Source organism: Arvicola amphibius, chromosome 7 (assembly GCF_903992535.2).
Source record: "Arvicola amphibius chromosome 7, mArvAmp1.2, whole genome shotgun sequence".
Lineage (NCBI taxonomy): Eukaryota > Metazoa > Chordata > Mammalia > Rodentia > Cricetidae > Arvicola > Arvicola amphibius.
The window spans coordinates 43,609,628-43,634,031 of NC_052053.1; the positions used below are offsets into that span (position 1 = coordinate 43,609,628).

The following is a 24,404-nucleotide window of genomic DNA, read 5'->3' on the forward strand; positions in this document are numbered from 1 at the left end:
GGCTGCATGCACACCGCCTAGAGAATACATGTGACATCCTTGCTGCCATGGAGTAACACAACTGAAAATAGGAAAAGGGTTTATTTATTAAAGTTATCTGTGAGTCACTCTGGTTAAATTAGCACACTTGACATAACACTTTGGATCAGAACATGCCGTCTTTAAAATACAGTGGGCTCCACAAGCAAACACCTAAGGGTCAATTCAAGTAGCACTTCAGGAGCCCAGCAGAGCATCTGGAGGGGATGGGGCAGCAATCGTTCACCTTCCCAGTGCAAGAGCCACTTCCTGTAAACACCTGGCAGAAGCTAGGACTGCAGCTTTCAAGCCACGTGGCAGAAGGTGATAAGCAGTAAGGTCAGGGAAGGAGAGTTACCGCAGCTGTGATCCAGGCAAGATCCCGGCTGGGCCCTGTGCCCACTGCCTCGGAGGCTGCTGAGGTTGCACAGCCAAGGAGCACAGTAGGCACCACCTACGTACGATTCAGTGTCTGGAAGATTCTAGAGATCTGCAGCATGACAGGGCCCGTCTCTGGGTCGTTCATCCACTGTGTACTGTTAAGTGGGTTCTCCAGCATGTCTTCAAATGCTGTGGGAAGACAACAGAGCTGAGTGGCAGCACCCAAAACCAATGGGCACACTGAGCCTTTCCCAGTGGCCCTGTAGTAATAGGGGGCAGGGACACAAAGTGCTCAATACTGACCCTAGCACTCACCCTTAAAAGCCAACCACAGTGCCTGAGATGACCAAATAGATCTGAGAAGAGAAGTCAGACCTCAGGGGCTATCAACAGGGAGGTAGACAGTGTGATCAGAGCACCCACAACCCATGGCCCTTCAGCAGGGTGGTCAGCTGCCCTTGCTTACATCTTTGGCAAAGCCATGGACTGCCTGTGTGCTTATAGTACTCCAGCTCACAGTCCGTCAGTGGGCAGTCAACAGCCTGAGCTCAGAGCACCTCAACTCTGGAAAGCCACCAGCAAGACTCAAAAGTCAGCCTGCAACTCCCATTTCCAGACACCACAGGAAATGGCCATGTGCATAACCCTTTGTACTCCAGCAGATTTAACACCATCAGCTTGGAAAAACCTCCATGCTCAAGCACAGTGAATACATCATGGACGACTGGACCTTCACAGGAGTACTTCACAATGGAGCAGCCTGCAGTGCAGACATGGCTGAGAGCCACTGCTGCAAGCAACTCAGTCATGTTATGCTGGGCACCCTGCCCTGTGAACAGGCTGCTGCTGTGAGGAGTTCATGTATCTGGGTCCTGTCCCAGAACCCCCACGACACACACACACACCAGGTGCAGACTAAGGGTGCTTACTCCAGGTGGCTTATTTCAGAGAAGGAAGAAAGGGTAACACTAGCTAAATATATATGTAATAGTCTTTAAAGAAAAAAAAAAAACAAAACACAAGGGTAAACACCAGCACCTAAAATGGAGAGCTTCTTTTTCTGACCAAATGTACCTTAAAACCCACTAGCCTCCACGCAGCAAGATCCACAGTGACAAACAAAAAGAAAGCTCATCAGAGTGTGTACTTAGCATGCCAGGTCCCGGAACCCAGCACACACACAGTCCTCTGGTCAGATCCCAATACAGCACCTATTATTTTCTTAAGAGCCACAAAGAGCCGGGCGGTGGTGGCGCATGCCTTTAATCCCAGCACTTGGGAGGCAGAGGCAGGCGGATCTCTGTGAGTTCGAGGCCAGCCTGGTCTACTAAAGCTAGCTCTAGGACAGGCTCCAAAGCTACAGAGAAACCCTGTCTCGAAAAACCAAAAAAAAAAAAAAAAAGAGCCACAAAGAGCCTGGTAGGGGTTGGGAGAGTGATGCTGTCGGTGTGGAAGGACCAGTGACAACAAAAACACCAACGGCACAGCCTCAAAGACATAAGGGCAAACTCTGGACCTTATACCCGCCGTGCTACAACCACACCTGTGCACACACACACATTTTCCGCTAACTGATGGACTTAAACTACAAAACACTCCAATAACCTAAGAGAAATGTCTTTCTGAACATAAAGAAAACAGGCACCTTTCAAGTTCAAGTTCAAGGAATAGAGGACTTCTGTTCCCAAAAGCTACTTGGTAGGAAGCCACAAGTGGGACCACATACACAGTAAGCTAGGAAGGGCCTGTGTTCACAATGTGAAAAGCTTCGTTAACAATGAGAAAAAGAAGAACCTAGAAGGAAAAGAGACATGAAGACACAGAAGCCCTTGTGACGTCATGCACTGCTGCTGAACTCCATCAGAGACCAGAGAGCACAAAACATGTTGGACCCAGGCAGCAGTACCTTTTCTGTGCTCACCACTGGTTCTGGAAGCCCAGCCCACAGGAGCCCATGTGCATGAGGGACAGCAACAAGGTCCTGAATGCAAGGAAAAAACCCACGTACCACTGGACAGCAGGATACAGTACACCTCACAGGAGGAGATAATGGCAGTAAGCCACAAAAGTAGCCTAAAAAGTGATGCCACATTATAAGGCAGGGGCAAGTGACAGAAAATGTGTATAATAGAGTGGCCAAATCCTACAGGAAAGCCCAGGAAGGAAGGCCCTCAAGGTCATGGCCACGCTTGTATTTAAGGGGTAGGGTGATGTGTGGGAACGACATGTGAAGGCTCAGAGGAAGTAGGGATTGGATGGGTCGGCCCTCTGCACTCACAGGAATAAGACTCTGAGGAAACGCCCACCTTGATTCAGGAGGCTGCATAGCTAGACCCTGTCTTCAAAAAAACACAAGCAAACAAACATAAACTTCAAGAAAAAAATGTGCATGTACACAAATGCATATGGAGTTTTCCACTTTATCATCATCCCTGAACAATTCAGAATCACAGCCAATCCCCTGGCATTTATGTTACATTAGAAGCCAAAAGGAATCTAGACAGTATAAGCAATATTATGCTTCTTCTATTGTTTCTTTGAAACAGCGTCTCACTCCTAGCTTAGGCTGTCCTTCTCTGGGACTGCAGGGGTAAGCCACATCTATTTCTATGCTCCATTAGGAGAGACCTGAGTGATCTGCACACACCCCCTGGAACCAGTACTGAGGACACTGATGATGACAGCTACCGGCTGCAACAGGGTCTTGCAGTCCACCTCACACTGACCTCAGGCTCTGCCTTCCAGGTGCTAAGATTACAGTCCTGGCCACTAAAACTGGCTAACTGCACTGCTGACAAATGAATGCCACATGCACAGCTACTTAGCTATGACACTTTTTAAAAGTAGGGATTTTATTTATATTTTTGGCATTTATTTATTTGTTTATTTAGGGGGAATGCATGTGCCAGTGTGCAAGCAGAAGTCAGTTTTCACCTTTTACTATGTGATTTCCAGGGTCAAATTCAGACTTAGAAACAAATACTCTTTTATCCACTAAGCCATCTTGCTAGCCCCATTATGTGAATTTTTTTTTTAAGTTTAGTTTTTCGAGACAGGGTTTCTCTGCATAGGTTTGGCTGTCCTGGAACTAGCTCTGTAGACCAAGTTGGCCTCAAATGCAAAGATCTGTCTCTGTCTTCTGAATGCAGGGATTAAAGGTGGTGGTGTACCACCACCGACTGGCAGATTTTTAATATATAAATATATATCACAAGCTAAAATAATTATCAAAGAAGTGTCTTATATATAATAAGCAAAAGCCGAAACACACCATCTCCTCATCTCCTATCCCCATTCAGACCACTGCTCTGCCCTTCTTGAGTGACCTCCTGCAGATACCCATCCCAACAAGACAGTCCAACTTCCAGGCTTTCAGAAGTATAGCTAAAATGCCTAAAATGCCTTGCAGAAGCCAACCACATGGCACACTAGTAGTACCCAAACCTCTCACTGGCACCTGTGGCTTGTGGAAGGAAACCCACCCACCATGTGTCCCCTACCCAAGCTGGTCTAAGTAGACACACATACCTAGCAATGTCTTAGGGTTTGTCAAACCCAGTTGCACCACTGGGTTGTCCAGGATGGCCTGAAACAGAGGGCTACTGGGATCGATGCCCTGGTCCAATTCCTCAGGGGATGGTTTCCGGTCCCCTAGCAGCCATTCACACTAAACCAAGAACATCAGAGGAGCAGTTAGTCCCTTCTCAAAGCACCTGAGGCTTACCTGTCCCTTTCTGTGGTTCACCACAAGCCCCCGCTGCTGTAATACCAGGAAGGGGCCCTAACATAAACAAACCTGGTCCACATTCAGCCAGGATAGAGAAAGAAGGAAATATCAACCTTGCTTTCTTAGCAGATCTAGCATTGCAGTTCAGTTTGATCACTGGCGTGGCCCTATTCACAACATAGTCCCTACCACTGGCTTTACTTGAGAGAAACCCCAGTATGACAATATCTCTCCACAGCCAATGATCCTGGAAAGTCTGGATCTAGAACTGTGTCTCAGGTGTCTGAGCCTCAACTCCATACATAAGCGAGGAGGCCATAGGCCCATCACACAGTACTCCCTGGACAGAGAACCTGTTAGCAGCCACTGTGTGTTCTTTTCTGTTTGTTTGCTTTGTTTCTTTGAGACAAGGTTTCTCTGTGTAGCCCTGGCTGGCCTCGAACTGAGAGGTCCACCAGCCTCTGCCTTCCAAGTGCTGAGACTGGAGGCTCGCACTACCACATCCCTCCTATGGAACTTGATCTTAAACGCTAATAACTCACAGAATATATACACAAAAGCATTGTGGGTCCAGGATTTTCTCAGTTTCTGTTTGAAACATCTGCCCTAGTATTTCACATAAAAAGTGCCACCAGCAACTATGTGTGGAAACTCCGAGACAAGGGGCATTCCCGGTGCATGCCACATAAGGGAAAGGCGACATTAGATGCGCGGGCTGCAATTTGCTGGCACTCACAGCAGCATTCTGCTGGTTGTTGTTCACTCGGAGTGCGTCAATCACTTCCTTCTCATCAAAGCCCATCTCCATCAGCGAAATGACAGCCTAAGAGGGAAGAACAAGCTGGTCAGCACCTCACCAGAGGACACTGCCCACCAGGGAGCAGTACTACGTGCAGTTCAGGTTTGTTTCAGTCAGTCACAGGCAGCGGATCACACTTGGCACACCTGAGGTAGGAAAGGGGACTGGGACCTTTACTTAAAGCCAGAGCAGAGCAGAGCAGAGCAAGGAAATGCATTGTCTTTACAGTCAAGGACAGAAGTCAGAGGAAGTGCAGTTGGTGCTGCACATGACTGCACCAGGAACTAACTAAACAGGCCCTAGCTGCCAGTTTCCCTCAGTCCTGCACAACTAAAGCCCCATTTATCTTTAGAAATCTCTCAACCTAGCCAATGGGATTACTAAGGAAAATACAAGCCACAGCTGATGCCCTGAGAAAACCAATTTTCAACATGCCAAATCCAAAGAGCAAGTAGCATGCGCCCTGAGTGGGCAGATGTGCCCCCTGAAAGAAAGTGAAAGGCCAAGAACAGGAGCGAGACTAAAGAACACAAAGGCAACAAAGTATCAGCCTGTGGCAATGATCAGGTGGGGCCATAAATGTGCATTTGTGGCAGCTGATAGAGGGCAGGCAGATATCCATAGATCCCAGGCCCTTGTCCAGTAGTCAGCCCAGCATGACATATTACCACTCCATTGCCAGCCCACGAGATGTTCCTCCAGCTCTCGGGACACTGCCCACCCAGCCCAAAGGCCACAGCAACAGGTGCAGCAGCAAACTTCTAGCAGACAGAAGCTTGCACACTCAGCTTTTCAGGAGCTGAACAGAAAGAAGCCAACTGGCCCCAAGCACGGAAAATTTTATGAAGTCCCAAGTCTGCCCAGGCCTAAATGGGAACTCCCACCCAGACCCAAGCCTCCCAGTTTCCCTGCACAACACAACACAAAGACAACCTCAGGCGGAGGCCCCCATCACACACCCGCGCATCGGCTCGGAATTCCCTTTTCCTGCGGATCTTCTTGAAGATTTCTGTGAGCTCATCCCGGGCCTCCTCATCTCCAGCACTAGTTCCCACAGCTGCTCCCACAGCAGCTTCATGGGAGGTGGAGGTGGTAGCTGCAGCACCTGCCCCTGCTTGCGGGGCATGGCCTGGAAGAGGAGTGTCAATAGCTGGATCTTCCGAGTGTTCGATTAACCACTCCATGGCCTGAGGCACTGACATGCTGAAAGGGGACAAGAGATTCCAGGATAGTCACTGGAGACTTTCCTATCCCATGTACTCCAACGTATTTCAACAGAGACCACAAGAACAGCAGCAGATGATCTCCGGGGATGGAAACCTTCACACAGCCCTTGCCTCAAACTCCCAAGACTCAACAGGGCAAGCACAGACATGTGCCCAAAACAAAGGGATAAAGGAGTCTAGGTCCTAGGTCCACAGCTCAAAGAGCACAGCCGTTGACCAGCTCTGGTCTATAGTATTCATACGGGATCTGAGTAAGAGACTGAAACCAGGAGTGCAAAGACTAAGAAAGAACTGCCCTGCCGGGGGCAAGTTTGGCTTAGAGCTCTCCTAATTTGAGGGTGCAGGGCCTACTTACGGATTGATTTTTAACTTTCCTAACAGCTAGGTATGGTGGTTCACACCTTCAGTCCCACTCACTCAGGAGCTTGAGGCAGGAGGATTGCATGAGTCCAGGAGTTCAAGACAGAGACCCTCAAAACACACATGCACACCAAAAGGATCATAAATCAAACTACTTGAGACACAACAATAAGGTGCATCTTTTTGTTTTGTTTTTCAAGATAGGGTTTCTCTGTAGCTTTAGAGTCTGTCCTGGAACTCACTCTGTAGACCAGGCTGACCTTGAACTCAGAGAGATCTGCCTGCCTCTGCCTCCCGAGCATGCGTCATCACCGCCAGCCTCTAAGGTGCAACTTTTAAAACACACATATTAGAAATGACTTAATCAGATTGAAGAGATGGCTAAGATGGAGAACTCACACTGCTCTTCCAGAGGACCTGAGTTTGGGGTGTGTGGGTGTGTGTGTGTGTGTGTGTGTGTGTGTGTACATAAACACAGGTGAATAAAATTAAAATGAATCTATAAAAAAAAGTATTGTTCCATCAGAGTTTAGGAGGGGAGAGCACAGGGATGCCCAGGTCAAGCTCCAAAAAGGAAAGAAAAAGCATACTGGTTCAGTCGAAGGGCCTTTGAGGCTCTGCTCTCAGGAAAGCCCATTTCTGTAAGCTGCCGCAAGGCAGTCTCATCCACTCGCTCATCCTCATCTTCATCCAGCATAGCTGAGAAAAAAGAGAAGTCCTACCATGAGAGGATTCCTAAGTCCTTTGAAGCCCATAAGCTCATCTGCAAAGGCTCCTAGCAATTACTGATGCCACAGAAAACTTGAGCCCTAACATCATCTCTTACATACACACAAGGAATGGCCACACAACAGGCCAGGAGCCACCCTCCCCTGCCCCAACCACTCCTGCCATCAACCAAAAGCAGAACCTGCTTTCAATGTAAGGGCTAGGGACACATTCTGAGGCTTGGGCAGACAACTGGCAGGTACAAGCTAGGACCCACTCATACCATTTGCCTTCTTAAACAATTCAACTGCATCAGGATTCAGTGCTAACAGCTTCTGTGCCACCTCAATGAGGGACACCAGGATCTTCCGGAGTTCAGTCTGGAACTGCAGTAGAATAAGGAAAGAGATCATGCCTGGCACAGTGATGCACACCTGTAATCCCTGCTCTTGCAAGGCTGAGACAGAAAGAGTGCTGGAAGGTTAAGGCCATCCTAACCTATATGGTGAAACCCTGTCTCAAAAAAGAAAAAAAATCATTTCTCTGAATATCCAACAAACCTGATTCGATCTGCAACTCTACCCTGGACATAGCCCTCCAAATCTATGAGAGCATGTTGGCCCTCATCTTTAATCCCAACACCTGAAAGGCAGATCTCTGCGAATTTAAGGCCAGCCTGAGCTATATAGTGAGACTCTGTCTCACTAATAAACAAAACCCGTAAACTGGTGAGATTAGAGACTCCTTCACCCTCCGCACCAGCTCCCTGTCTGGTACTGGGCCTGGAGATGGGACATGAACAACCTAAAGCCTCCTGAGACCCTACCCAGGGTTGGACCCACAGAAACCAAGGAGGGCCACATGTCCAAGTCAATGCAGAATTACAAAACTCTATCAAATGGAACTCTTCAAGAAGTCCCCAGGGAAGCTGGGCTCCTAGCACTGTCAGTACGGATCCAGAACTGATGAAGTTAAATGCCGGCCACTTTCCCTGACTCCTGCACAGACACACGCATATTCTAACATGGATTAGCCCGTGGAAGCTGCAGGCTTTTGACTTTAACTTAGTTTTCTTATCCGAAGTGACTGGGGAACTCAGACTCCTCCCTGAAAGCTTTGTTGTATTCAGAGCAAAGCCACTTCATTTCCCTACAGCTGCCTGTCTGTTCAGTGATATAGATATCTTGTCAGTTTTGTAGTTTGAGAAAATTATAATTTGTACAACAGTTCAAAAGTAGTAAAGAGTCCCTGAATATTCTATTTCCGGGATGTGTGTGTGTGTGAGAGAGAGAGAGAGAGAGAGAGAGAGAGAGAGAGAGAGAGAGAGAGAGAGAGAGAGAGAGAGAGAGAATGGGGGATGACTACAATATCCAAGCTAGCCTCAAACCTGAGCTCAAGCCATCTTCCTACCTCAGCCTCCTAAATGCCAGGACCACAGCATATGTCAGCCACCACACAAACCCTAAACACTTTTGAAGAGCTTCTCATTCCCCCACAGGACATGCCCCTAGCCCCACACTAGGAACATACTCACATCTCTCATGGTGGTCTGGACTGCAGTCCGGTCTGTGCTACAGGCAGGCAGGTTGGCTGTCGCCCGGAGGATAGCATCTTTGTCTGGAGCTTTTTGCTCTTGTTTCTTCTGCAGAGAAAATGATTCAAGTCAGAAAAAAGAGCCCAGGAACATGACAAGTATGACAATGAACCTGGACTAACAGCCAAAAGCGAGGAGAAGAGTAACCTCTTAAGATTTAGCTGTGATCCCCTTGGGCTAGGAGATTCTGGAAAGTGCTGTGCACAGTATTAGAAGCAGAAGCCAAAAGATGCTTAGGACATGATCGTACCTGCTATAAACCATATGCAGGTGAAGACAGAGAGGCCGGTACTGCGGAGTGGCAGTCCTGTGGTACCCTGGTGGGCTGGGGCAGAGGTCTCCAGAGGAGCACACAGCTGCAGTGAAGCCCAGAGGTCTCCCAAGCCTCCAGGAACGAAAGTAAAGATGAAGGTGGCAGAAGCTCACAGAGAAGAACAGGAGAGAAAACCAGACCAGCAGAGGGAGCAGCACTCAGCAAGTTCAGAAGGTCCAGAAAGGCACACAAAGGGTGTATTGGGGCCATAGTTAATGCCAAGAGCCCATAGGATACAACCTAAGAGCAAGGCCATACCAACCTTCTGAAGGGCACTGGGATACCGGTGCCAGAAAAGGCAAGCCTGGGATCCAAGAGCCAGAACCATACTTCTGCCTCACTGGCCTTAGCCAACAAAGTCTGGTGAAACCAGACAGCCTAGAGTGGGAGGCTGCACTTAAGACAGAGAGTGATGTGGGGTTCCCCTCTGTATGCTGTGGATACCATTGGTGAATAAAGAAACTACCTTGGCCTGTTGATAGGGCAGAACTTAGGTAGATGGGAAAAACTAAACTGAATGCTGGGAGAAAGGAGGCAGAGTCAGGGAGAAGCCATGTAGCCCTGCCTGAGACAGCCACCAGTTGGAATCTTGCTGGTAAGCCACAGCCACATGGCAATACACAGATTACTAGAAATGGGTTAAATTAAGATGTAAGAGTTAGCAAATAAGAAGCTAAAGCTAGTGGGCCAAGCAGTGATTTAAATAATATAGTTTCTGTGTGGTTATTTCGAGGCTGAAAAGCCTGGAAATGAACAAACAGCGCTCCTTGTACCGGCGGGCACCGCCGGAAGCGGTCGGAGGGGTTAGGGAATAACCAAGATAGTCCCTTTATAATAAATCAGTTTTAATAACAGGGGAAATAAGGGAACTTACAGAACCAAGGGTCCAGCGGAGCAGAAGGTAACGCGGGGGAGAGCAAATGGGGCTCCTCCCCGCGCCCCGATGCTATTTAAGGGGTATCCTACCTCGCTGGGGCAGCCACGCCCCTGAACGCAGGGATTGGGCCAGCTGCCCCAACAGCTCCTAACAACAAGGGAAGGAGAAGGGGGAAGGGGGAATCTTCCTGTACCCTGCTACTGCTTTGCTTCTTGTTCACCCCAGCTATTCACATAATCAGCAAGCCAACCAGAACAGGGTAGACTGGAGTAAGAGGGGCACAAAAGGGTCTCTGCTCCATCGAGCTCAGCAGCTAGCACAAGTCCTCTAGGCACAAAGCACCAACAAGTTTCCGGGCTCTCAGAGGCTAGGGGTATAAGGAAGTAGTGAGGAAGAGGAAGAGGAGGAGCAGGTAAGGGAGGTGGGTACCTAGGTACCAGCAACCTGAAGTCACACCAACCCAGCATGAACACACCAGGGTGCCACCGGCAAGAGCCAAAACAGCCAGGTAAAGAAGCTACAGAATGGTCAGAAGATATGGCCAAGGAAATCCACAGGATGCAAGTCTACCAGGTCAGCCAAAAATAGCTGCAGAGAAGGAAAGCAAGGCTGGAGAGATGGCTCAGAGGTTAAGAGCACTGACTACTCTTCCAGAGGTCCCGAGTTCAATTCCCAGCAACCCCATGGTGGCTAACAACCATCTGTAATGAGATCTGGTGCCCTCTTCTGGCCAGCAAGCATACAGACAGACAGAACACTGTCTACATAATAAATAAATCTAAGAAAGAAAGAATGAAAGAAGCCGGGCGGTGGTGGCGCACGCCTTTAATCCCAGCACTCGGGAGGCAGAGGCAGGCGGATCTCTGTGAGTTCGAGACCAGCCTGGTCTACAAGAGCTAGCTCCAGGACAGGCTCTAAAAGCTGCAGAGAAACCCTGTCTCAAAAAAAAAAAAAAAAAAAAGAAAGAATGAAAGAAAGAAATTATCAAGAACAATCAGAACAAACAGGTGTGGTGGCACACATCAGTAATACCAGCACATGGGAGGCTGGAGTAGGAAGATCTCCAATAGTTCAAAGCCAGCCTAGTCTACATAGAAGTACAAGCTACACAGCAAGGCCGTCTTAGAATATGCAAAAGATCCAGAAGTCAATTTCTAGAATTCAAACATCTGAATCTCCAGAATCTGGGAAAAGTATATTTCAGAGAGCATAATGAAATTCCACAATTCCTCTGGACATAGAGATCCCAGGTTTCAGACAGACAGACGGAGCAGGAAAAAGAGGTGATCACAGCAGGCCAAGAGTAACACTCTCTGTTCAGGTCAGATGTGGACTGCCAAGCCTGGAGACCAAGATGAAGTCACATTCCACCTCCCCCTGTGGGTGGAGAGACACAGAGAAGCGGTATGTCTGAGAGGGTGTTCCCAAAGAGCTTTGAGAACTGTAGCCTAATCAATGATTTAATCCGTTGACAGATTCAAAGTGTCAGTAGCGAAATGGCAGAACTGTGGGGGCAAGGCCTGGTTAGATGAAATGGGTAAAGATGTATCTTTTTGTTTTGTTTTGTTTTTCCATACAAGGTTTCTCTGCACAGCCCTGGCTGTCCTGGAACTAGCTCTGTAGACCAGCCTTATCTTAAACTCAGAAATCTGCCTGCCTCTGCCTCCTGAGTGCTGGAATTAAAGGCGTACACCACCATTGCCCAGCTGCAGAAGTGTCTTTTAACTTGGACTGACCCCATCCTGTCACTCTTCTTTGCTTCCTGCCTACCATGCAGTGAACAGCTTTTGTCTGCTTTGCTCTTCCTCCAGGTTTCTGCACTGTGATAGCTAAAACAATAAAGCCAGCTGACCACAAACAAACTTCTGAAAAGTTAAGACAAAATAAATTCTTCCTCTAGCATGTTTCCTTAGGTATTATATCACAGTGATGTCAAGTATGACACACCAAAGGAACAAGACAGGAAGATACCCAATTCTGCAGAAAAGAACTCAGCCCTATGCTTCCTGATAACAGCCCCCAAAGACTGCAAGATACTAAGACATAAGCAGGAATGATCAACCCTGGACTTGGGTTTTGTCATTTGGCACAGTTGAATGCAGAAAAAGCACATTGATTTTTTAGTACTGGCCATTAGGGCCCTTACAAAGGATATCACTCTTTCCAGCAAGGGGATACAACCACTAAAAATCTCCACTTCTTGGGCTGGAGAGATGGCTCAGAGGTTAAGAGCACTGGCTACTCTTCCAGAGGTCCTGAGTTCAATTCCTAGCAACCACATGGTGGCTCACAACCATCTGTACTGAGATCTGGCGCCCTCCTCTGGTGTGTGGGCATACATCGAATGTTGTATACATAATAAATAAATAAATCTTTAAAAAAAAATCTCCGCTTCTTTGATGAAGATGGAAGATCATGCAAACTGCCTCTAGAGAGTAACCCCCAGCTAACAGCAGTGATAGAATCCTATCAATTGCATGAAAGCACCTAGACACACATCCTCCCACAACAATTCAGAAAAGAATGCACAAGAGTCATCTGAGCCTTCTGTCCTCACAAGCCTTAGTACTAAGTACAGAAAACAAGCCAGTGGCAACAAGAGAAGGCAACAGAAACCCAACATACAGCACAGAAAGACTGCACGGTGGGCAGCAACTGACACAACACACAAGGCCTTGGACACACAAGGCAAGTGCTCAACCACTAAGCCACATCCCTAGCCCCAAAACAAAAATCCTTTTTTTTTCCCTCTAGCTACTAGAACTCGTTCTGTAGACCAGGCTGGCCTTGAATTCAGAGATTTCCCTGCCTCTGCCTCCCTTTAATGCTGGGATTAAAGGTGGATGCCACCACTACCAGGTCAAAATATCTTAACACATTATGCTCCTGGCAGAAAAGAACACTTTAACAACAGTAGTGTGGCAGTTCAAAAGAAAATGACCACCAAAGGGAGTGGCACTATTAGAATGTGTTCTGTTGAAGTAAGTGTGGCCTTGTTGGAGAAAGTTTGTCACTGTGGGGATGGGCTTTGAGGTCTCTTTTGCTCAAGCTTCCTTCAGTGAAACTGATTGCCAGCAAGATATAGCACTACCAGCTAGGCAATGGTGGATGAGTTTGAGGCTAGCCTGGTCCACAAGCGCTAGTTCCAGGTCAACTGGGACTAACACACAGAGAAACCCTATCTCAAAAAAAAAAAAAACAGAGGAAGGAAGGGAGGGAGGGAGGGAGGGAGGGAGGGAGGAGAGAGAAAAGGAAAGAAAAGATGTAGCATTATCAGCACCATGTCTGCACACTGCCATGTTCTCCCTTATGATGATAATGGACTGAACCTCTGAAACTATAAGCCTCTTCAAATGTTTTCTTTATAAGAGCTGGTGTGGTCATAGTATCTCTTCATAGCAACAGAAACCCTAAGACAGAAGTTGGTACCAGAGACTGGGGTATTGCTGTCATAAGCATGACCATGTATTTGTTTGGAAGAATTTGGACTTTGGTCCTTTGAGTTTGGAAAGCCATGGAATGTTTTAAGCACTGCTTAATGGGCCATCCTAGTAGGAGCATGGAAGACATAGGTGCTAAGAGTTATATGAACTATAGGGGGCTTACTCAAGAGGTTTCAGAGGAGAATTTTAGTATGTTGCCTAGAGATTGTTCTTATGATATTTTGGTGAAGGAAGTGGCTGCCTTCTGTCATTGTCCAAAGAGTCTGCCTGAGTAAAGTGAAGAATTTTGTATTAATTCTGTTGGCAGAAAAAAATCTCAAAACAGCCTAGTATAGATGCTTTCATGTGGATATTAGTGGGAACTCAAATGCAGACATATAATGAAAAGGAGCAAGCTAAGCAAGGAAAAATATCTGAGGAGAAAAAGAACATGAAGCTAAAGCCTCTGTTCAAGGAGATAAGTGGATTAAGAAATGGAATGAAGGGAGTGGTGACCTCAAGGTAAGACCCCACCCAGGTAAGTTTCCAGCTGGTGAAAAGAAACTAAAGAAAGCTCAGATCTGGTGTAGTGGGGCTCACCTGCAATCCCAGATGCTGGCAGTTCTCCAACTTTGAGGCCAGCATGGTCCACAAAGAAAGTTTCAGGCAGTCAAGTTTAGGCAGTGAAGACAGAAAGCTGGAAGATCTAATTGAACCGGGGACCATGTCCCAGCCCCAGCAAGCAGCGGAACTTGGCCGCTTCAGTCACATGGTTCTGGTTTTAGAGATAAGGACAGAAGAAAAGAGTTCTGGAATAAAGCCACTGAAGCCAGGCATGTATCAGGGATGTCCCTGAATAGAGGTCTAGAAGACAGGCCATTTCTTGAAGCTATGAAGTTGAAGCCTAGATTGCCTTGGAGAACCCAAGATGAGATGCCTGCCCAGGAGAGCTGCTAACAGGGAGCAGAACTGGCCCAAGAGAAAGAAATTTGTTGCAGTCAACAGAGCTGAACAGAGTTGGAGATCTAAAGAGCATTTTGACATCAGACATGGAACTGCAGTGTTTGGAGTTTACCCAGCTGGTTTTCGACCTTGCTCTTGTCCAGTATTTCCTCACTATGCTCCCTTCCCTGCATTTTGGGATGATAATGTATATCCTGTGCCATTATATGTTGGAAGTATATGATCTTTTTTTCCCAACTTTTATTTTACGTGCATTGGTATGAAGGTGTCAGATCCCCTGGAAGTAGAATTACAGATAGTTGTGAGTTGCCATGTGGGCGCTGCATATTGAACCTGGGTTCTCTAGAAAAGCAGGCCGTGCTCTTAACCATTGAGCCATCTCTCCAGCCTGTGACCTGTTTTTTTATTTTGATTTTTACAGGGGGATTACAGTTAAGAGATTGCCATGTATCTGAAAAGAGACTTTGGGCTTTGAAACAAGTTTGAGACTGTTTGAGACTATGAGGATTTTTTTTTTTTTTTTTTTTTTTTTTTTTGGTTTTTCGAGACAGGGTTTCTCTGTAGCTTTGGAGCCTGTCCTAGAGCTAGCTTTAGTAGACCAGACTATGAGGATTTTTGAAGTTGGACTGAATGCATTTTTTTGCATTATTTTATGGCTATAAGTCTTTGGAGATCAGGAAGTAGAATATGGTGGTTTGAAAGAAAATGGCCCCTAAAGGGAGTGGCATTATTAGAATGTGGCTTGTTGAAGTAGGTGTAGCCTTGTAGGAAGAAGTGAGTAATGGTGGGGGCAGGCTTTGAGGTCTCTTTTGTTCAAGCTTCCCTCAGTGTGACTGTCAGTCGTCTTCCTGTTGCCTGCAAGATGAGGCAGCACATCTGCACATCACCATGCTCCCAGTCATGATGACAATGAACTGAGCCTCTAAAAATGTAAGCAAACCACCCCAATTGAGTTGTAGTTGTCATGGTATCTCTTCACAGCAATAAAAACCCAAACTAGGACAGTAAGTAAACAGAAAACAGTATTTACCCCATCTTCTATTATCACTTGAGGGAAGGAGACTAGGAAGGGAGCTGTATCCTTATCACTAAGAAGCCACAATTTAACACTGGTAAAGGCAGAAAGAGCAAGGAATGAGAGTATCTAGGAAGCAGGAAGAGAGAGAACTGCCAAGAATAAAAGCTGAAAGAATTAGAGGCTGGATGGGTTTCAGTGGTAAGCGCAAGGCAGCTGAGATCTGTCCCCAACACTTACAGTTATGAGTCCACATGATTTTATTAGCTTTGTAGTGCTCTTTGACTCTTGATACTGCACTGTTTTACTTAGAGTTTTACATAACGCCGTGATGCTTCACTCTGCAGTTATACACTATGTCAAGGCAGCTCCGGCCAGCTACTAGCCAGGCACTCTGAGTAAGTACCTAAGCAAGCAGCAGGCCACGGTTTGTGATCAGAACTATGTTCTTAATAGCTACAGGAGTTTCAAGTCTGTAATAAGAGCTCTGCCATTGGCTCAGGAAAGCAGGGGTGGCCCAGGATCTGTCTGGTGAAGATGGATGGAGCTGTCCATTTGCTGCCTGTCAGTACCCACACCCACACCACCAAGGCCAGGTGGCCAAAGATAAGGAGGGTGTGAAACCCATGCGCTCTCATATATCCCTGGCCCCAGAAGAGTCTCCAAAATAGCTCATCTGCTATCAGGCTATGGATCCAGCCCAAGAGCTGGCCTGATCCTTCCCTGAGATTAACACTTTCCCCGGCACTCAGAGCACATATAAAGAAAGTACAGACTCCTGAAACAAGAAAAGGCGTTAAACAAAAGTGGCTGCTCTTTAAAAGAGCACATCCTGGGACTGAAGAGATGGCTCAGCAGGTAAGAATGCTTGCTGCTCTTCCACAGGACCTAAGGCTAGTTCCTAGCACCCACTTCAGGAGGCTTACAGCCATCTGTAACTACAGCTCCGGGGAATCAGATATATTCTCTGGCCTCTGCAGAAATACAGACTCACACATATACACAAATAAAAAGTTTTAAAAATTAATCTTTAAAATATCATCTCTCCACCAAGCGCAGGTGTGTGGTCTGGTGCTGAGACAAGCTATGCACCGGATGCATCTTGCACTGCATAAGAGAACCTTGCTGAAGGATGGGCTCTGGAGCAGTCACTACACAAACAACAAAATGGGTACCTTCCTAAGGCCCCAGATAAAGGGAAGGTGCAAGCCACAGATCACCCTCTAACATAAACTACAGGACACTGCACTCAACATAACTGCAAGAACACACACAGGCCAATAGAGGTGCATGGCTGCTTGTCACTTCTCTGCATGCCTGCTCTTTATGTGCAGATATATCTAGCTGCAGTTTTCTATATTACTTTTCTGGGAGAAGGGAAAGACAGATCAGCACTGGTACTTCACACTGGAGCACAGGAGGGAGCACCCATTAAGGATGGTGCCCTCGATCTCCTCTGCTCTGTCACTAGACACCAATCACGAACACAAGCAAGCAGAACAGGCAAAGACACGATGAAGGACCCCTTAGAGGGACTATACAGGCCCAGGGAACAAACCAAGCACTCTGAAGTAGGAAGCACAAGGGACACCTACCAGTGAAGAGCCCTTAGTTCCAAACTTTGAAACTTACCTTTTCTTCTGCTGAGACATCAGCCATCTTAGGAAGTGGAGAAGGAGCACGCTTTTTTATCAATAACAAGACATCTAGAAAAAAAATGTAACAGTTGTATCTATGAAGACAGTTACCATTTCATAGCCATAAATGACATAAAAGGTACCAGAAGGGGGTCGGGAGGCCATTTCTATAGAAGAGTGAGGACTGGAGTTCAGATCCCCACTCACTCAGAACCACGTGAGTGACAGGTAAGCACGGCAGAGACGAGCTGGTCAGAATAGCTGTATAGCAAGAGACCCTGCCTCAGTGCATAAAGTGACGTCAACACGACCCTCACGTGCATATTCATACATGGACACACACCTCTGCAGAGTAAAAGGGCTGGGAATGGTGGTGCACACCTTTAATACCAGCATTCGTGAGGCAGAGGCAGGTGGATACTGTGAGTTTGGGACTAGCCTGGGCTATATAATTAGTTCTAGGCAAGCCAGTCTACAGTGAGATCACACACACAACACACAAGAATGGTGCTGGATGCTTGATGTCAGGGGTTTCCTCTGGGACCCCCCAAGTCAAGCCAGCTCTCCCTCCTCAGCTTTGAAGTGGCCATTGGGTCACCACCATAGATGACCTGTGGCTTCAAAGGTGGGCACAGCATATTCCTGAGAACCATACAGAGCACTGGGGGACATCTTGCACAATGTCCTTATTTTCAAGGGCTTGGTCCTAAAAATATGTGAACCTATAACTTGACCTAAAGCCTGAACAAGCTGAACTGGAGCCAGTCCACAGTTCATCATGGAGGAGGGGAATCACCGTCCATGCCATTTTGAGCTTTGGTCATAGCCCATCATAAAGGATGAAAGCCTGAAGTCCGCATCTGAATGACATACAGAAAACAAATTTTCTCCCAGAGTCACGTATGAATGAAGAAGTGGGTGTGCAGAACAGAAGTATCTCACTCGGACCCTGAAACAGCCACTGTGATGAGTGCGTCCAACAGAAAAGCTCCAGAATGTCATTTTGCTTTAAAACAGGATTAAACATAACACTCTCTTTTGGCTTCTCAGATGTCTGCCAGTTGTTCAGTTTAGATTTCTGCTATTTTTCACAAGTACATCAAAACGCACACTTCTTTTAATAAAAAAATAAATAGAACCAGAGTCAATCTGGTCTCTTGCTTTTTGTCTAGATTCAGAAAAGCACCATGTGGGTGGCACTGGGACACAGGCTCCATGCTCTGTGGATACTGCCTCTCAAGGCCTCCTTACCTTGGTCCTGGATGTTTTCTTCCAAGATAGTTTTGGTGTCACTCAGCACCCTCTCTGAAGCAGCATGTATTAACTTATGGTGGGTCACATTCTTAGGATCTTCTAAGCTCCCATGAGCACCCTGGGGGGAGAATCAAGCCACATATCTATAAATAAAATTGAATTGTGATGGGAGTAACATAGGGCCTAACACCTCAAGCCACACCCAGAATTACTGAGGATTCTTTTCTGTCCCTGTGTCTGTCTGTTGTCTGTGTCCATCCCTCCCTCTCTCCTTATCTCTATGAATAGTGTATGTGTGTAGTGTATATATGTTTCATGTGGGTGTGTATATATGTGTCTACAAGCATCTGACAGCCAGAGGCTAATGTTGGGGGTCTCCCTCAACTACTCTTCACTTTATTTTTTGAAACAGCATCTCTCATTGAACCCGGCTCATCAACTCAACTATGGTGACTGGGCAACAAGCTCCAGCGATCCTCTAGTCTTCGCCCCGTCCCACCCCACCAATGCCTGGATTACAATGTGCTGCTGCCACTGGCTTTTACACGGGTGCTGGGGATCCCAACCCAAGTCCTCGAGCTTCTACGGCACACATTTTACTGTCTGAGCCATGGAATTAAATGTTTCCTTCCTAGTCCAGATGTTGAAGCATAAACGACAGCAAAGAATCTGCACACTTGAGAAAAAGACGGGTGAAACGTCAGCCAGCGCTGGTCCTCCGGGCCGTCAGGCCTGCGCCAGCCCACAACAGACTCTTGGAATGGCTAAGACCCTACTGATAAGAACTTGCAATCCAAATCATTTTAGTTTGGAAACACCTGCAAAATGACTTTTAAATAAAAATATGTCTGTGGTCTTCTGAGTACCTAAAGATCCCTTTGTTTCAGCATTTGCTTTTCCTTCTTCCGCAGACATGGAAGGCAGAGGAGCTGCACAGAAAGAAGACTGCTTTCCAGGAGCAAGGAGGTGACACCTGCCCGATGAAAACCACAAAGTCCTCAGCAGAGTGCAGCGCATTACTGGCCTCAACTTTGCCCAAGCAATAACCATATTCCAGATGCAGCTTACAGCAGACCAGGGGACTCACAGCTGTGTCTATGCCCTAGGGCACTAGAAACCTAGAAACAGTGTCAGGCAGAGGAGGTAGGCAGGAACTAGAAGTACTATCAGAAGTACTGAGGAAGATAGCATCTCCAAAAGGACCCTTCAGGTGACCAGAGAAGCTACCTCACAAGTGACTTTGCATACTGAGTGGAGGCTTGTGTAGTCCCTTCCAACCTTCCACCACAAACTGTAGGCAGAGGCCTGCCAAACATAGATCACGATCTCAGCCAGGCTCCAGCACTCACCCATCTCCAAGGACAGAGTCCTGCTTGCCTTTGAGTTGAACCACATCTACCTGACTGTTATGTAGACAGAGGACCAAGAACACACTGCCAGTGGCACATGACAAAGCCAGGGACTCACTGTGCCTGTGTGTTCAACACCAGGTATACTCACAAGTATACCGGTACAAGTTTCCAGAAGTTCACCACTGCCCAGCATCATACAACCTTCCCAGGCCCAGGTTCCACACATCATGCCAAGTCAGCAGCAGGCCCTCCCCAAACTCAGAACAAGACCAAGGCTATAACTGTTTCTTGCTGCTATGGATCCCTTGGTGTTAGATTAAAAAAGGAAGAAGCCCAGGAAGCCCAATGAGATGGCTCATCAGTACTTTCTAAAACTGAAAGAGACTGAGACACAGGCTTGGAGGAAGCTTTGGCCCATCCCAGAATGGGCCACCTAGCACATCTGGGACATAGGGTTTGTCAGGTCTTTGATACCATGATGCATACACTCAACAAAGGGCCTCTACATATGGCTGCTAACCAGAAGAGAAGAAAAAAACTGAATGTGATGGCACCATCACATGGGCTGAAGACCAGACTGACTAAAGAGAAGACAGCCATCTGAGGGCCAGCACTGCCCTCTCTCTCCTTCCTGATCTAAAGATAAGTGGGCAAGCGGTCTCAAGATCCCATCACCACAGAGCCATCTTTCCTGCCATAAAGAACTGCATCCCTTCAATGAGCCAAAATAAACTCATCCCTTAAGATGTTTTTATATAGTACCTGGTCACAGCAACTAAAAGAGTATAACACCCCTTCTGCTTCCATTAGTGGGCTACTTTGAAGTTCAAAAATCTGTAGCTAATCCTAGTAGATTTGTCAAGTTCAGAATATAGTCTGAAACACAATTTAAAAAAATACACACAAAAAAAAAAAACCTGTATTCTGAAGCATGTCAACAGCACACCAGTACCAAGACATAGGTCATGACACTACACACCACCACAAACCGCATGTTCACATACATATATCCCAGAGGTGTCTGCATTGGCTCCTCATGCTTGTGTCTGCTACTGTACATCTTCACAGGACCTGGGACAGTTGTTCTGCACGTCATCTGGGCACTTTCCTCCACACTACAGCTCCATCACACCATACCACCACTAACCTCCTTTAGAAAAGAGGGTTACTGTGTCCCTTTCCCAGAAACAGGCAATGGAGGCTGGGGAATACCATGGTGAAGTCACTTTGGATAAAACAAAAACCAGAAAAGCAGAAAACAAATCCATTTCCTTAAGAACTACAATAACAAGACTCCTCGATACAGCGGTAGACTTCCAGCAGCACTGTGGAAGAAAAGTTTGAAAGACTGAATCATACCCCTCTGGGAAAGCAGAAAGAAGAAAAATCACAGTAATAACAACGCCAGTACAAGTGTGTAGAGAAGAAAGCAAGTCAAGTCAAGACAGAAACGTGATGTGCACTGATAGGTTTCCAGGGAGACGGTCAGGGACAACTGGAAAACCCTCTCTTCTGGCGAATGCTTTGTGACTCCGAGATGATGGGACCTGGGGGTGGGTCAGTTCTGATGCCTCCACTCTCTAGTCCTGTTATTTAATTACGCTGTATCTTCACACCTGGAGAATGCAGAGTAGAATAAAATCTCAATTTAAAGAAATTTAAAGACCCACAAATTCAAAATGATACAACTTCAATACCAACTGAAATATTAAATATCACAAATAATTAGCACCATATCAAACCAGTTGCCTAATTTACCCCATTGTTCCTGAAATTTGATAGTAAGCATTTATGAATCATTTCCCAGTCCCTTCATAAAATATTGCCACACTGATTATGTAAATCCACACCATTAGTAAGTTAAGCAAAAATGCCACACTAGTGGAGGGGATATCCCATATTATGTGGTTTGGGGTTGACAACACATTTTCACTGGCTCCCTCAATCCTTATATGGGCTTCAGAGCCACTCCGAGTTTAGACCCAAGGAACCCAACCAGGTGGTAGAGGACACAGCACAGAACTAGACAAGTGTAGATGCCCAAGGAGTCCCCAACCTTTTCGCTTGTGCTGACCCTGTGGGTCTTCTAGATAGCAAGACCATGGGGACCTGTTAAGAAGAAAAACAAGCTCTTCCAGTCTCTTTAGCCTCCGCAGCAGAAGCAAGATGACGAAAAGAACATCATCCTTTGGAAAGCGTCGCAACAAGACTCACACATTGTGCCACCTTCAGAAGTCTACCTGTGGCAAATGTGGCTACCCTGCCAAGCGCAAGAGAAAGTATAACTGGAGTGCCAAGGCTAAGAGACGAAACATTACTGGGAGTGGGCGGATGAGGCACCTAACAATTGTCTACCGAAGATTCAGTCATGGATTCCGTGAAGGGACAACCCCTAAACCCAAGATGGCAGCTGTTGCAGCATCCAGTTCATCTCGAGGATTTCAATCTGTCATAAAATAAATGTTCTGGTGGAGAAGAAGAAAGAAGAAAGAAGGAAGAGGAAGAGGAAGAGGAAGAAGAAGAAGAAGAAGAAGAAGAAGAAGAAGAAGAAGAAGAAGAAGAAGAACAACAACAACAACAACAACAACAACAACAACAACAACAACAAGAAAGCAGTCTAAATACATCTCACCCTTGCTCATGTGAGCCTCCTTGACATGAACCACAGAAGCCAAGACCCACGGTTATCCAGTATCTATGCAGTAGCATGGGTTTGAACCAGATCTCCTGGTGCCTACCTGACATTACAGACTGACCCCACAAAGGAGATGTTAAACTACCCTTTCCAAGGAGCTGCCAAAAAAACTTGAAGACTACTTTGGAGGCAACACAATGCTCCACTACCTACCACTGCAGGTCCCTGACTTCCCAGAGTCTCCACGAAAAAGTTGAGGCCACCTTCAACTTGAATTCTGGCACTAATCATGTCAAGTACACTGTTTTCATAGGCCACGGGCTCTAACAGGAATCTCTCTCTAAACTGAGAGCAGTTTAGAGGCAGAGAGGCATCAAGAATTAGTCCCAAGATTGAACTACCTAAAACCAAAAAGCTAACTAGAGTACAAAGCTCACAGCATGTAAGTAAACTTTACAAAGGCCACTTGCTGGTGAGGAGATCCTAGTCCTGGACCTTCCCACTCAATCAACTGTTGCCCCAGGAGAAAACAGAAGCCCAGAGACTTCTCCCAGACTGAGACTATTTTAAGTGACTACAGCTAAGAGCCAAGCACAGGCCAGGGGCTCCTGGTAGCCGGCTCTCAGGCAAGAAGCGGGCCCTCTTATAAAAGGATCCAGTTACTTCTCAGCTTCTGGGGAAACCTTATGTAAAACAAAAACCTCATCTCAACATCAAACAAGCCCTAATACTAGGAAACCATGAGCCCTTGATTTCTCTCTCCCGGTCTCCGTTCACTCGTTGCCTTCACTACCTCAAGATATTGCAGAAATTAAATAAAGCTCGCCCATCAGCCGGGCCAGACTCTCTCCTAGGTTTGCGGCTCTCTCCGAAAAGGAGCGGGAGGAGCTGTCCCGACCCGACCCAGAGGTGCGACGGCTGGGAACCGCAGGCTGTACAAAGGACCCCGGGGTCGGGTCCCAGGCAGAAGCGAAGGTCTGGGGAGTAGGTGGAGATAGGACTCAGGGGCGGAATCCATGACAGGAGTCTAAGTTTCTGGTTTCCAGGAAGAAGGCAGAGGTGCAACTGGGTCGTAAGGGGCTCGGCCTTACGTGCTTGAGGCAACTCTCCTTGAGCTTCTCCACCGACGTGTCCTCGGTCGCCTCCTCGAGCCACTCGCTGCCGTCGGCGGCGCAGATGTGCAGCCGAAGCACCTTGCCAGCGAAGATCTTCTCCTCCTGCACGAACATCGCGCCGCCGCCCGAGCCTGCGCCGGCCGCCCGAACCCGTGAAGGTCACCGGGGCTGGCGGGAGGACCAGGGGCGGGGCCGGGCCGCCGCGCGCTCCTTCGCTGGCCGCCGCCGCCCCGCCCCAGCTCCCGTCGGCTGGGCCGCCCGTCACTGAAGGGGCCGGAGCTGTCCCCTCGCAGCCGCTGCCACCGTCGCAGTAGCCGCCAGGGGCGCGCTGTCGCAGCCGCGCCGGAAGTGCGTAATGTGCGCCCGTGAGTATGCCGGGAGATGTGGTTTTTCTGGTAGGCGCTTTCCTGCTGCTGCCGCCGCCGCCGCCGCCGCGCAGGAAATACGTGAGTACGCCGAGGCATGCCGGGAGGTGTAGTTCCCAGTCGGGCTCCCGGCTCCCTTAACAGAAGTGTGTGAAAAGGGTCAGGTGCCTACGAACAATAAACAACTATCATTGAGCCAGGAATGGTGGTATGAAAGGAGTAGGAGTAGAAGAATCAGGAGGTTAAGTTCATAGCTATCTTTGGACACATGAGATCCTGTCACAAGCAATGTTTCTTCTGACGTTAGACGGGCCCAGAAGGGTCTACAACACCTATTTCTAGCTAAGTACAACACATAGTGTTGTAGGGTGTAGGGTGTTGCACCACCCTGGGGTCTCCAGTCCGCAAGGCCCTACAGGTGAAGGCTCCTGCCACAGATCAGAGTCTCGGAGGATGTTCTCAGAACCAAGCCATGCAGGTTGTGAGCAGTGGGTTTGAGGCCCCCCAGCTGATCTTCAAATCCCCCAGTCCTCTCCCCATAAAACCCTTGCTCTTTGTCCAAAACCTAGGCAATTCAGCCCATTCTTCAAGCTTAGGGCACTTTTCTCCTGGAAGCCTGTGATGGCTGCCTGGACTCCCCATT

At 47.5% G+C, this 24,404-nt stretch overlaps 2 protein-coding genes across 3 annotated transcripts; one reads left to right on the top strand and one right to left on the bottom strand.

Annotated features, from left to right (window-relative positions):
• Window positions 1–68: 68 nt before the first annotated feature.
• Ubac1 (UBA domain containing 1) lies at window positions 69–23,637 on the bottom strand. Of its 2 annotated transcripts, XR_005286184.2 has the most exons (11): window positions 23,373–23,637; window positions 18,292–18,412; window positions 17,036–17,109; window positions 8,754–8,861; window positions 7,503–7,605; window positions 7,102–7,210; window positions 5,885–6,128; window positions 4,863–4,949; window positions 3,928–4,066; window positions 2,678–2,738; window positions 69–588 (listed from the first exon to the last, which is right to left on the bottom strand). XR_005286184.2 is itself a non-coding variant. In XM_038336494.2 (10 exons), the coding sequence occupies exons 1-10, from the start codon at window positions 23,508–23,510 to the stop codon at window positions 473–475; spliced, it is 1,239 nt and encodes a 412-aa protein (XP_038192422.1). In that variant the 5' UTR covers window positions 23,511–23,632; the 3' UTR covers window positions 69–472. The 2 variants fall into 2 exon arrangements, 1 of the variants encoding a protein (XP_038192422.1); XM_038336494.2 differs by lacking the exon at window positions 2,678–2,738 and having other exon boundaries at window positions 23,373–23,632.
• LOC119818743 (60S ribosomal protein L37-like) lies at window positions 21,813–22,106 on the top strand. The gene has a single exon (XM_038336509.2). It carries the CDS (start codon window positions 21,813–21,815, stop codon window positions 22,104–22,106), a length of 294 nt encoding a protein of 97 aa, XP_038192437.2.
• Window positions 23,638–24,404: the final 767 nt, after the last annotated feature.